At 34.0% G+C, this 12,116-nt stretch overlaps 2 protein-coding genes across 2 annotated transcripts; one reads left to right on the forward strand and one right to left on the reverse strand.

Moving 5' to 3' along the window:
* Window positions 1-1,067: 1,067 nt before the first annotated feature.
* Window positions 1,068-3,446, forward strand: LOC111900408 (butanoate--CoA ligase AAE1). The gene is made up of 4 exons (XM_023896298.2): window positions 1,068-1,114; window positions 1,181-1,242; window positions 1,418-1,768; window positions 1,858-3,446. The coding sequence occupies exons 2-4, from the start codon at window positions 1,192-1,194 to the stop codon at window positions 3,292-3,294; spliced, it is 1,839 nt and encodes a 612-aa protein (XP_023752066.1). The 5' UTR covers window positions 1,068-1,114; window positions 1,181-1,191; the 3' UTR covers window positions 3,295-3,446.
* Window positions 3,447-5,835: 2,389 nt separating this feature from the next.
* On the reverse strand, window positions 5,836-8,262 carry LOC111900409 (DEAD-box ATP-dependent RNA helicase 47, mitochondrial). Its single transcript, XM_023896299.3, has 2 exons — window positions 7,974-8,262; window positions 5,836-7,637 (listed from the first exon to the last, which is right to left on the reverse strand). The coding sequence occupies exon 2, from the start codon at window positions 7,577-7,579 to the stop codon at window positions 5,894-5,896; it is 1,686 nt and encodes a 561-aa protein (XP_023752067.2). The 5' UTR covers window positions 7,580-7,637; window positions 7,974-8,262; the 3' UTR covers window positions 5,836-5,893.
* Between the last annotated feature and the right edge of the window lie 3,854 nt (window positions 8,263-12,116).

Raw genomic sequence — 12,116 nt, forward strand, 5'->3', positions numbered from 1 at the left:
GTAGCTTGTATGTCTTCAACAAATGTCACTCGTTCTTACCTCGAATCTGGACTGAGGGATTATGTAAAACAAGGAGAGAACGCAGACCTTAGGAGGAGGCTTGAACGGCGGAGTAATGAGAGCAAAGGGACGGCTGCTTACACCGCCATAGGCGAGGAGAAGGTAACTTGGGGATTAAATTGGATTGCGGATTTGATGTGCGTTGATTGTTGAAGCTTCTCCGGGTTGTCATTTTCTCCTTTCGGAACGACTGAGAGACGAGAAGGGTGTGCGATGTTTTGTCGATCTATTGCAAGGAGAGAGAAAGCATCTCCGATTCTCATCTTCATTTGATCGGGGATGAAAGGAACTCGAGCGAAGCAGGGGAAGAATGAACAGAAGGCAGCAACATAACTAGGTAAAATATATTTAGTTTAATTCCTTAATTGAATGATTAGTTTATTTCCTTAATAGAATGATTTCAATTAAATAATTTCCTTAAATAATAGTACAATATGTCCAAAATACCCTTTAATGATTTAATTAATTATTTATTATTTCTTAAATTCTCATTGGTGCATTTAGGCACACAATAGTTGCTAAAAACATTTGAACCTAACTCTCTCTCTCTCTCTCTCTCTATATATATATATATATATATATATATATATATATATATATATATATATATATATATATATATATATATATAGAGAGAGAGAGAGAGAGTTAGGTTCAAATGTTTTCACTATCTATTGTGTGCCTGTATGATTGATTCTGGACCAATCATTTTAGTTATTTTAAGAAAGTAATTAATGCTTATTAAATGCTGAAGATGTAATTAATATATATTATATCTTCAACATGTAATATGCATTAATTACTTTCTTAAAATAACTAAAATGATTGGTCCAGAATCAATCATACATGCACATAATAGACAGTGAAAACAAAATAATCTAACCCTATATATATATATATATATATATATATATATATATATATATATATATATATATATATATATATATATATATATATATATATATATATATATATATATATATATATCTTCTAGACTATTTAATATGCGTTGCATAAAGTTTGATAGTTAATAAAAAGAGTACATTATAAGGTAAGATCTAAGTTTCTTTTGCATATATTGTTGCATCACATGACTTATAGTATGATGATTAATCAGATCCTGCAGGGATGAATCTTAGAGCCTTAGACTACAAGGGCTTTTTTTCTTATCAAAACAAGGTATCTTGTATTCAAATTAAGCCATTTATTTAAATTTGAAATGTATGTGTGTTCTAGCTTTGCCTTTTCTTTTAAAATTTGTCGTCATGATTATACGAGATATAAAAACTTTGTCTTCATTATTACATAATCTCGTTGTATCGAAACTGGCTAATAAATTGACAACCGCAAACAGTACTCCTTTTGCACGTCTACAATCGTGAAGAAGTCAAACACCAGGCTCCGCGCAGTTTCCACCACCACCACAAACCGTTCTTGCAAGATCCGTTGCGAGAGCTCGTCGGAGTCTGGGGACGAATTACATGGAAAATCATATTCATGGCGATCGCCGGAGGGCGTGGTCCGTTGCTCAGCAAATTACGTTCCTTTATCACCCATTAGCTTCTTGGAGCGAGCTGCCGATGTTTACAGAGACCGGACTTCCATCGTTTATGGGTACATCAGCTACACATGGAAAGAAACGCACCATAGATGCGTCAAGCTTGCATCTGTTCTTAACCATTTAGGTGTTTCTCGTGGCGAAGTTGTAAGTTTTTCTTTTTCTGCAAGTTGATTATAAGTAACAGAAGCTAGAAATCATTTACTGAAGCTAAAATTACGGATTAATTAATGCAGGTAGCGACACTAGCGCCAAATGTTCCGGCGATGATAGAGCTTCATTTCGCAGTTCCCATGGCTGGAGCCATCATTTGCAATCTCAACACACGTCAAGATCCAAATATGATTTCAACTCTGCTACAACACTCGGAAGCAAAGATTCTCTTCGTCGACAACCAATTATTGGATATAGCAGATGAAGCTGTCAATCTTCTCAAGAACACACACACAAAGCCCCCTCTTGTTGTCGTAATATCCGAACCCGACTCCCGATCACCGTTGACTAATACCGGAAAATACGAATACGAGAGCCTTGTGGAGAGTGGAGTGACTGAATTCTCTATAATCCGACCAAATGACGAATTTGATCCCATCAGTTTAAACTACACCTCCGGGACCACTTCACAGCCGAAAGGAGTAGTTTTTAGCCACCGAGGGGCTTATCTTGGCTCCCTTGCGTCGGTGTTCTTGCGAGATATGCAAGAGAGGCCTGTTTACCTTTGGACGTTGCCTATGTTTCACTGCAACGGGTGGTGCTTCTCGTGGGGGGTGGCGGTGGTCGGCGGCACCAACATTTGCCTCCGACGTTGTGACCCTAAAGATATATTCAACAATATAGTGCTTCACAACGTCACACACATGGACGGAGCTCCAACTGTATTAAACATGCTTGTGAATTCTCCGGCGACTGACAGAAAACCACTTCCACATAAAGTCAAGATTCTGACAGGCGGCGCATCTCCACCACCGACAATCATTTCCAAGATAGAGGAGCTAGGGTTTCGTGTATCTCATATTTATGGTCTCACTGAAACATATGGTCCAGGGACTTCATGTTTATGGAAACCCGAGTGGGAAAAGTTGAATCTTGAAAAACAACTGAAGCTTAAAGCACGACAAGGAGTGAAAGCTTTTGTAATGGAGGAAGTCGATGTAAAAGATCCTGTAACAATGGAGAGTGTAAAATGTGATGGGAAATCGTTAGGGGAGGTTATGTTTAGAGGGAATATAGTCATGAGTGGATACTTTAAAGATTTAAAAGCAACAAAAGAAGCTTTTGAAGGAGGTTGGTTTAAAAGTGGTGATCTTGCAGTCAAACATTCAGATGGATATATAGAAGTGAAGGATAGGTCTAAAGATGTTATAATATCGGGTGGTGAGAATATATGCACCATCGAGGTCGAAACCGTAATTTACAGTCATCCCGGAGTTTTGGAGGTGGCGGTTGTTGCAAGGCCTGATGATCATTGGGGTGAAACTCCATGTGCATTTGTGAAGTTGAAGGAGGGTGTTGATATTGATGCTCAAGAAATTATTGAGTATTGTAGAGATCGAATGCCACATTATATGGCACCCCGAAGTGTTGTTTTTGATGATTTGCCAAGAAATTCGACTGGAAAGGTGCAGAAGTTTGTGTTGAGGGAGAAGGCAAAACGTTTGGGGAGTTTGTTTTAACAAATTACAATGTAAGTGGAATTATAAGTAATGGTAATAGTAAGTGTTATAATACTTGCTAGGAAGACGTTGATTCAAAAAGCTCTGTTTTTGTAATATGCTTTATTTAAGACCCAAGTCTATTCGTATTTCAATAAAGTAATGATTATGTATTATTTTGTTTACAACTTGTATGCGGGCCTAGTACAAAAACCTGATCAAATACTCAATAGTGTACAAACATGGGTTTGTAAAATGGTGCGAAACACTTGGTGTGAACAGTGAAGAGAAAATTTAGAGAGAAGAACATGAAGATCGAGAGCCAAATAAGCAAAGACAGCTAGAGTGTTTTCATTAAAGAAAAGAGTAAATACAATGAATGGGGAAACATTACTATAAATAAAAAAGACGTCATGGTTAAAAGTCCAATATAAAAAGGGTAACATAAAATATATGCTAACATCCCACATTCCCCCCCAAACTCAAACTCTTAGACCACACCAGTATATTTTATGTTAGGCTTAGTCTTTTTGTATTGAGCTTTTATTTAGTCTTTAATAGGTTAACCCTAGTTTCTTTCCTCATTTATAATATTGTTTCTCTTTCATTACTTTTCATTAATAACAAATGTACCAATAGCTACTTGAGGTATTTGGCTCTCAATCGTCATGGTATTAGAGCACAATCCGATCTACGTGTTTTGATAATAATTGATATGATGATTGTCCGAAGGCTTTATAATGAGAGCCAGGTTTGCATAAAAAGTTCATGGTATTGTTTATTGATTTGTGTTTATTTTTTTTTTTAACTGCAAACTAATCTAGTCCTAAATTATCATTTATGTCTCTAAAGATATTTGAACTCATGATCTCTCAATCGAGAGAGTCACTCCTTATTGTTAGACCAAATATTTTTTTGATAATTTGTGTTTGATTCTCATCTTGTATTTGTTGGGTATATTTTTGTTTTCATTTGGTATTGTATTATCTTTTGTATTTGTTGGTGGTATTGGATTGTCTATTTGTTTTTATTATTGACAATATGGTTTGGATAGATAATTCATTTGAGTATGTTAGTATCCAATTTGATGGTAATAATTATTATGCTTATTGGAATTATGTCATGAAAAACTTTTTATATATGAAATCTATAGGGTTATGTTACTCATACCCTAAGTAGACATATAGATGGGAAAGCCGCCAATTATGCAAATTGCTTGATTCATAGGAAATTGATAATTCTAAGATGATCACATGGATTAACAAACCTAAAGTTCAATCTACTGGGACCTAATTGGTTGAGTGTGATACGATTACAGAATTTTAAGATTATTTGAATAGACTATACGCTCAATTAAATTTTTCCAAATAATACCAGTTGGAAACAACAAATATTCAAGCCCTGTAACAAAATGATATGAGTGTTCAAGATTTCTTTGTCGTGATGTTTGATTTGTGGGATCCATTGACCCTTATATGTTTATAATTTTATGTTTGGCATTCTCATTTAGGACAGTCATAACCTCTATAGGTGCTTTGAATCATTTGAACAATTATGATATTTCTCATTGTAATGGTTATAAACTGGAAAAAATATATGGTTATCGTTTGGGAGTTGATTCGTACATAACAATTTTTCTCTATACACAACAAATTGTGTTTTAAATGTTATATTGTACAAACATATAAATCATAGATTATTATGTATGGAGAAAAATTATTGTATACGAATCATTTCCCGGTGTAAATACAATGTTTGGGGGAATAAGAATATGAATAAGGAAAGAAACTATAATTAACCTATCTATAAGGCTAAATAAAACCTCAATAAAAAAGGCTAAGCCTAACATAAATATTTGCTAACATGCTAACAAAGTAGAGGATCTAGTAGAGAGTACTCCAAAGGGATTTGTAGTACCAAACATTCCTACATTTGACGGGCACAATGATTACTCGTCAAAATTAATAAACAACTTCATCAAAATCAAAGGAATACGTGGGCCTCTTAGAAGACCAAATCAACACACATAAAGGAGCCATACCAACTCAAGGTCTCAAGCACAATGGATGACCAATGACCAGACCTTTTTGTAACATTTAATTAATAGACATGTTCTTGATACTATTTACAACACCGACGAATTAAAGTTAAAAGAGTACAATTATTGTAGGCACTATGTAAGCATCTTAAAGGTGAATGATAAGTTGCAAGAACATTTGTCATGGCCAAGAAGATGAAAGCTTGTGGTGATTGATACATGTTAACACTATCAAAGAGAAGTTGTTGAGGTCTATGATAGTGAAATTCAACTATATAATATCTAGTGTGTTCCATTCAAGAATCAGATGGAAACTTGTAAGCTAGCTGAATTACAGAGTAGCTTGGATGTTGATGATTTGGCACATTCAGAACAATGATAATGTTTGGTTTGTTAATATTTAGATATAAGACAAGAAACAATAATATTACTTCAAAGGCGACATGCACTTAATGACTTAATCCAATGTTGGCAAAAACTCTTATCAAGCATAATATCATATCAAAACAAGTAACATCGATCAGTAAAACTAAAATCAATATTACCAACATTTCATAATTATCAATAAACACAAAAAGTTCTTTACTTTTCTTCCTCAATCACAAGTTTACCCTCAGCAAACTCACAAGACTGAATAGTCACCCCAAGTTGCTTTTGAAGCTTCCTCACCACAAAAACCTCCGACTCCTCACAAATAGTAACCACCGAACCCTTCCGACCGAGTCGACCGGTTCTCCCAGCTCGATGTGCATAATGAACCGAGTCAGTAGGCAAGTCAACATTGACCACAAGATCACAATCCGCCACATCCAAACCTCTAGCAGACAACTCATTTGTTACCAAAACCCTAATTTCCCCTTTCTTAAATTTCTTCAAGATTGTCGATCTTGTAAGCTTCCCCAAATCACCATGCAACTCTTCAGCCACCAACCCACGAGCCTGTAGCTTAAAAACCGCATCTTTTAATTGGCGAGTATGATTCATAAAAACTATAACTGTTTTTGCATCTAAAGCATGAACACATCTTCTCAAAGTATCAACTTTATGTTGCAGCCTTGAAACACAGTAGTAGTGCTTCAAGGACGGCGGAAGGCTACCGGAAACCGCATTGCTGGCGGCGGGACCTGGTCCCGCCGCCAGGTTCACCGGGCCGGGCGGGCGGGAAACCGATTCAAGCGGGCCGACTTTGTCGGCCTGTGCAAGAATCGGGTCCCGCCCCCAACTCCTGGCGGCACGTATTACCGCGAATGGTACGGTTGCTGATACCATGATCGTTTGTCTCTCGACACGTTTCTTGATTCCGGTTCCGGAGTCGACCAGGACGGAATTGGAATTGGAAGTATCGGAATCGTAATCCGAATTGGCTTTCTTTCCAACATGTTCGATTATACGATGCATATCTTCACGGAAATTGAAAGATAAAAGCTGATCGATTTCATCTAAGATTAGGTAACGACAGCCATGGGTATGGAGCTTTCCGGAAGCACTGATTTCTGCGATTCTTCCGGGTGTTCCCACAACAATTAGGGGTTTGTTTTTTTTTAAAGATTCTTCCTGTCGTGACCGATTTGCCCCTCCAACAAGTTGTTGGACAAATCTTTTGTTTTCGGGTCCTAATAATTTCTCGATTTCTCTCACGATTTGCATACCGAGTTCTCTTGAAGGTGCTACAATCACGGCTTCGACATCGGGTTTCCTTTTAGCTTCTTTGTTGTTGTGGTTGTTTCCAAGTGGACCCACTTCCGAAAGTATTGGAAGAACATAGGCCAATGTTTTTCCTGAACCTGTGTAGGATTGAATTACAACATCATGGTTGTTTAAGATTGTTGGGATGGATGCTGACTGGACATCGGTTGGGACTTCAAAACCTTCTCTGTTTAATGCTTCAATTAACAATGGAGGAAGACCGAGTTCAGAGAATGATTTTGCAGAAAACGGGGCTGATTCGATTACAAGAGGGTTCTCTGTAGCTACGGCTTTCGGTTTGACTTTGACTCGATTGGTTTTGACTTCTTTGAGTTGACCTTGGATGAGTTCTGGAGTGGAAACTGTTTGTCTGATGTTATCTTTCTTGAACTTTGTTGCTGTTGTTGTTGTTTCGGTGTCATTCTTGAATCCAAGGCTTTTTAGAGTTAATGGAGCATTTGCAGGGCTCAATATGTAGGCACTCTTGTGAAAAGAAGCTGGTCTAGAAAACTTTGGGAGCTTTTTTAGGGTTAGAGTGTCTCCGACAAGAAAAAGAAACCGGGTTGCTACTATAGCTGCCATTGCTTTCCTAATGCTTCTCTGAAGAATTGAGTTCAATATCCATTCATGGTAGCAAAACCTAGAAATGAAGCACAGTAAAAAACCTCACAAGCGTAAGAGACTTATACAGCAGACGAAAAGATTGGTAATTTAGGGCTTCTTTCTTTTTAGTTAATCGTTGTTTCTTGTTGCTGCTACTTAATTGGTTTACTGAAGAATCATTTTCTTCTATCAAACATAATATTCCCAAATTCTATCATAATATCGCCAAGAGTAACGAACGAACATCGAACACTTAGCGATTAAAAAACGATTTTACATCAGAACAATGCCTTTACAAATCAAAACCCAAACCCTATTTCAAAATTGGTCGAAAGAATCGAAAAAACTTCAATAAAAACCGTAAATTACTTACCTTACGAATACTAAGAGGTCGAGCAAAGCAGTCTGCAACAAGTCCTTCACTTATCAAAACCTAGAAATTAGTATAAGTGTAGGTGTATTCGGGAGATTGACAATACGGCGTTGTTTGAGAAAACAGCCAAACGGAAGATTAAAAAAAGGCGGGCATACAATTAATAGATACCACCGGCGGCGAGACAGAAAGAGTGACACACTGTCACAGTGGAAGGGAAGCTAAACACCGTTCTATCATCAGAAGGGATATTTGATATTTGTAGTTATTTCAATTGGGAACCCTCAAGTTTAAGGCCTCACACAAATTTAGCCATTTGGTGTTATCAGTTTAAAGTTTATACTTTATAAGCCTTTTAACTTTGGAAAAATTTCAAAAAAAGTCTCGATATTCTAAGTTAATTTATGGTTTACTCTTAATTATTGTTTTTAACAAAAAAAAAAAAAAAAAAAAAAAAAAAAAAAAAAAAAAAGTGTTAATTATTTTATATTTTGCTCAAATTAATGAAATAATCCTGATTTGTTTTCAACATAAAATAATATATTATCATATAAAAATAGATAATCGAGATTTTTATGTTTAATAAATAAATATTGAGATTAAATCATAAACTCACCTATAATATTAAGACTTTATCGGAGATTTTCATCCTTCTTATTTTAAAGTAACACTTTTTTATTATGAACAATAACGAACGATATTGCATGTGTAAATTTGGTCACTTTTACCTTTTTATACTCCAACTAGTTTATAACACGTGGTATCCACGGTTACAAAATTAAAAGAATTTTCATAGTTAAAAATCATAATTATTAACCGATTATTTTTAAAAAGTTATTAAGTAAAAGAGTTATGTGATTTTCAAGTAACTTAATAATAGTTGATTTACAATGAGATATTTACCCAGATATATTTTATAAATGATATTTAACAATTTATAATAACTTTATATATTTCAAAATCATTCTAATTTAAAAATACAAAATAGATTTACCATATTACCCTTAACTATCAAAACATTAAATAAATTGACCTGGTTTTCCTTATCACGTTAACCCAGATCACACACACAAATACAAACTCCAAAACCTCCATTGTTGTTTGCAAGAAGCCCAGACCTCACTACCACTTCCATTCAACCAATTAAAGTACCTGTATGACACCGTTAAAGAGAGTAAAAGTCTATGAATAAATTAGAGTAATAGTCCTTGCAGAAATGGTCCTTATAAGTGAAACGGTTTTGTTCAAAAAAACTTTTTACAAAAGTGGCCCTTCTTGTGTTAATTGCCTTTAGCGAAAGTAATATTCCAAGTGTAAATTATGGCATTAGCCCCTGTGAAGAATACATTTTTTTGCAGAAATGGGCTCTAAAAGTCAAAAATAGTCCATGTTTAGAAAATCTTTTTATAGAAATGGTTTGTATAAGTCACCATGATAGAAAATAATCGTCCTTGTATAAATTATAGTAATAGTCCCTATATAGAAAACACTTTTGCATAAAGGGTCCCTATAAGTTACCGTATATCAAAAGATTAAGGCCACATTCTAACAAAAGAATATAGTCTAAATATTGGACACTTGATACTTATTTTAGATAAAAAAAAAAATAGTTCAACCCAACAAAACATATAAAAATGACAACCTATCGCATACCATTGTTCCTTCTTTTAGATGTTGACGTTTTGCTTGGATCCAAACATTGAGTTGTGGGATTATTGATTGTCTTTCCACGGTGTCCATACCTATCACATCGCAATAAGAAATAAAGATATAGAGATATAATTGCACAATAACACCCACAAAAAAACATTAAACTTTGGGAAAGTACGCAAAAATAACAATAAACTTTCATCTTTGACTCTATAAATAACATCCAACAAAATGAATACTACATCTCATTATGTTCATCTAAACTTAAGATCAGTTCTAATCATGTAATCTCAAACCAAAAATAGCAACAAGTAAATGAAAATTACATCTTGTTTGAGAGTTATGTTTTATTTGTGGTCAACAGAGTACTCCATTTTGATAACAAATGTTAAGCTACATGTTACTTTTCATCTCAACATTACTATAAAGTTTTACCAGAAAAGCCAACTTCTATAGTATAGACTACATCCAGATTGCACCGTCATCTTCTGATGAACAACATTGTACTCGTTTAAGATGTTGATCATAATTTATTAATTCATATGTCATGAGTTTATGAGATTATCCTTAACCCAAATTAAGTAATTGTGACCTAAAGCCCAAATAGTGAGAGATACCATTTTCCTTATCTGCTTCTTCACTGAAATCACAAAATTAATTAAAAAAATAAGAAAAAGAAAACACAAAAACCAGCAACAATTGAATAGGACAATTAAAAGAAGTCGGCTCTGTACCTTACCTTATATGTTTTGATCATTATCTTCAATATATGATCTACTTCTTTTGAAAGCTATTTGAAAAAAAAAACAGAGACTATACAAATTGTGTATAGACAATTTTTGAAATAAAAAGAACAGAAGTAGGATGATAGATAAATGAAAGAAAGCGGTATACGATAAGATTTGTGTGGGGGAGTGATGGTGTAACTGAGACGATCGCATCTTCTAGCTCTATCCATGGAAGCCACTTCGGACTAACTCTGATCTCAAGATAAGGAAGATGGTCGCACTCTGATCAGCATGTCCTTTCTTTGTTATCCTTCAACAACACCAAAAAGAACAACATATAGAAAATATATTGTTTTGTTGATAACCAGGGTTCATAACTGAGGTTGAACAACCCTTAAATCACGTATAGACAAATTTAAATCAAAACTGAAACACAAAAACGAAAAACAAATACCCCTATAGTTGAAAATCTGCGATTTGAATTTAGTAAAGAAGATGAACATACCAATGAACCTTTACATTGTTAAGAATCCTAGAAAAGAAGTGGATCGAGATAGATAATGGATTAGGGTTTAACAACAAATTAATAGATGGAGCTGTGTAATTTTGAGTACATTGAAGAGTTGAATATAAAATCCTGATTTTATGGGATTGATCGAAGATTTTGTTTAATTGATTAAGGATTTACGTTTAATTAATTAAATATTATTCAAATTTAGAAAACACAGAAAATGCCTAAAAATGACACAATGACACGTGGCAGTAAATGCCTCAACATGTGACAAGTGGCAAATTAAACTACTCTTTTATTTATTAGACTAGTTGTGAAACCTGTATATTATACGGGTTGATTAAAACAAAATGTTAAATAGAAACGATTAAATGAGAAGTTTATTTGAATTTGAAATTTGAAATAAATAAAAATTATGAGAAAAAAAACATGCAAAAAATAAATAAATTAAAATTATTGTTTAGTTATCAGACCCGTATACTAAACAATTTAATTATAATAAAATGTTAAACACAAAGGTTTAAACTATAAATTTATTTGAAATTTAAATTTAAATTTAAATTTAAAATTTAAAATTTGAAATTAATATCATTATGGTATGTTTAATTTATGGAAACTAATTAATTATATATTAGAAATGGAAAATGAAATAAATGACAAGTGGAAAATAAATATATCTCTAAATTATGACAAAATGACATGTGGCGAATTGAATGAGAGAATGACATGTGGCAAAATCATTCTTATTTATTAGGGTAGATAGGTAGATACATTTTAAAATGAACTATTTTATTCAATGTCAATATAACATGCTATATATCCTACTAAACTGCTCTTACCTTTGAGTGGGTCTTGATCCATTTAGTTCCTTGTTACCTTCTGGGATGAGTCTCTGGCATGTAAAAGCAAAACCCAAAATATTACATTTTTATCGTACCACCATCCAAGGTTTTAAACTTTACAAGAAATCATTTTCTCTATGGATTTGTGTGGGTTTTTTTGTTGTACCCTCTTCCAGTCTATGCAAAAAATAATTTGTTTCAAACAGATGCATTAGTTTTCATAGATTCTTTCTATAGCAATCGAAATTCATCCAAATTTAATAAATAAAATTGAAAGCTATCAACTTCCATGGCTTCTTTGGGTGTTATTGAGAAAATAGGCGCACTACAAAAAACCAAATTATATGAGCAAACCATCAAAATCATTCTTGTTCATCTTGATCGATGGGAGCATCACTTTCATAAACGCAAG

The sequence above is a fragment of the Lactuca sativa genome, chromosome 6, assembly GCF_002870075.4.
Source record: "Lactuca sativa cultivar Salinas chromosome 6, Lsat_Salinas_v11, whole genome shotgun sequence".
In the NCBI taxonomy this organism is placed as follows: Eukaryota; Viridiplantae; Streptophyta; class Magnoliopsida; order Asterales; family Asteraceae; genus Lactuca; species Lactuca sativa.

Excerpts from the sequence above, each read along its gene's own strand:
- LOC111900408 (XM_023896298.2), top strand. The coding sequence starts at position 1,192 with ATGAATCTTAGAGCCTTAGACTACAAGGGCTTTTTTTCTTATCAAAAC. Across the intron at positions 1,243-1,417 it reads TTTTTTCTTATCAAAACAAG|TACTCCTTTTGCACGTCTAC; the intron begins GTATCTTGTATT and ends AACCGCAAACAG. Across the intron at positions 1,769-1,857 it reads GTGTTTCTCGTGGCGAAGTT|GTAGCGACACTAGCGCCAAA; the intron begins GTAAGTTTTTCT and ends TAATTAATGCAG.
- LOC111900409 (XM_023896299.3), bottom strand. The coding sequence starts at position 7,579 with ATGGCAGCTATAGTAGCAACCCGGTTTCTTTTTCTTGTCGGAGACACT.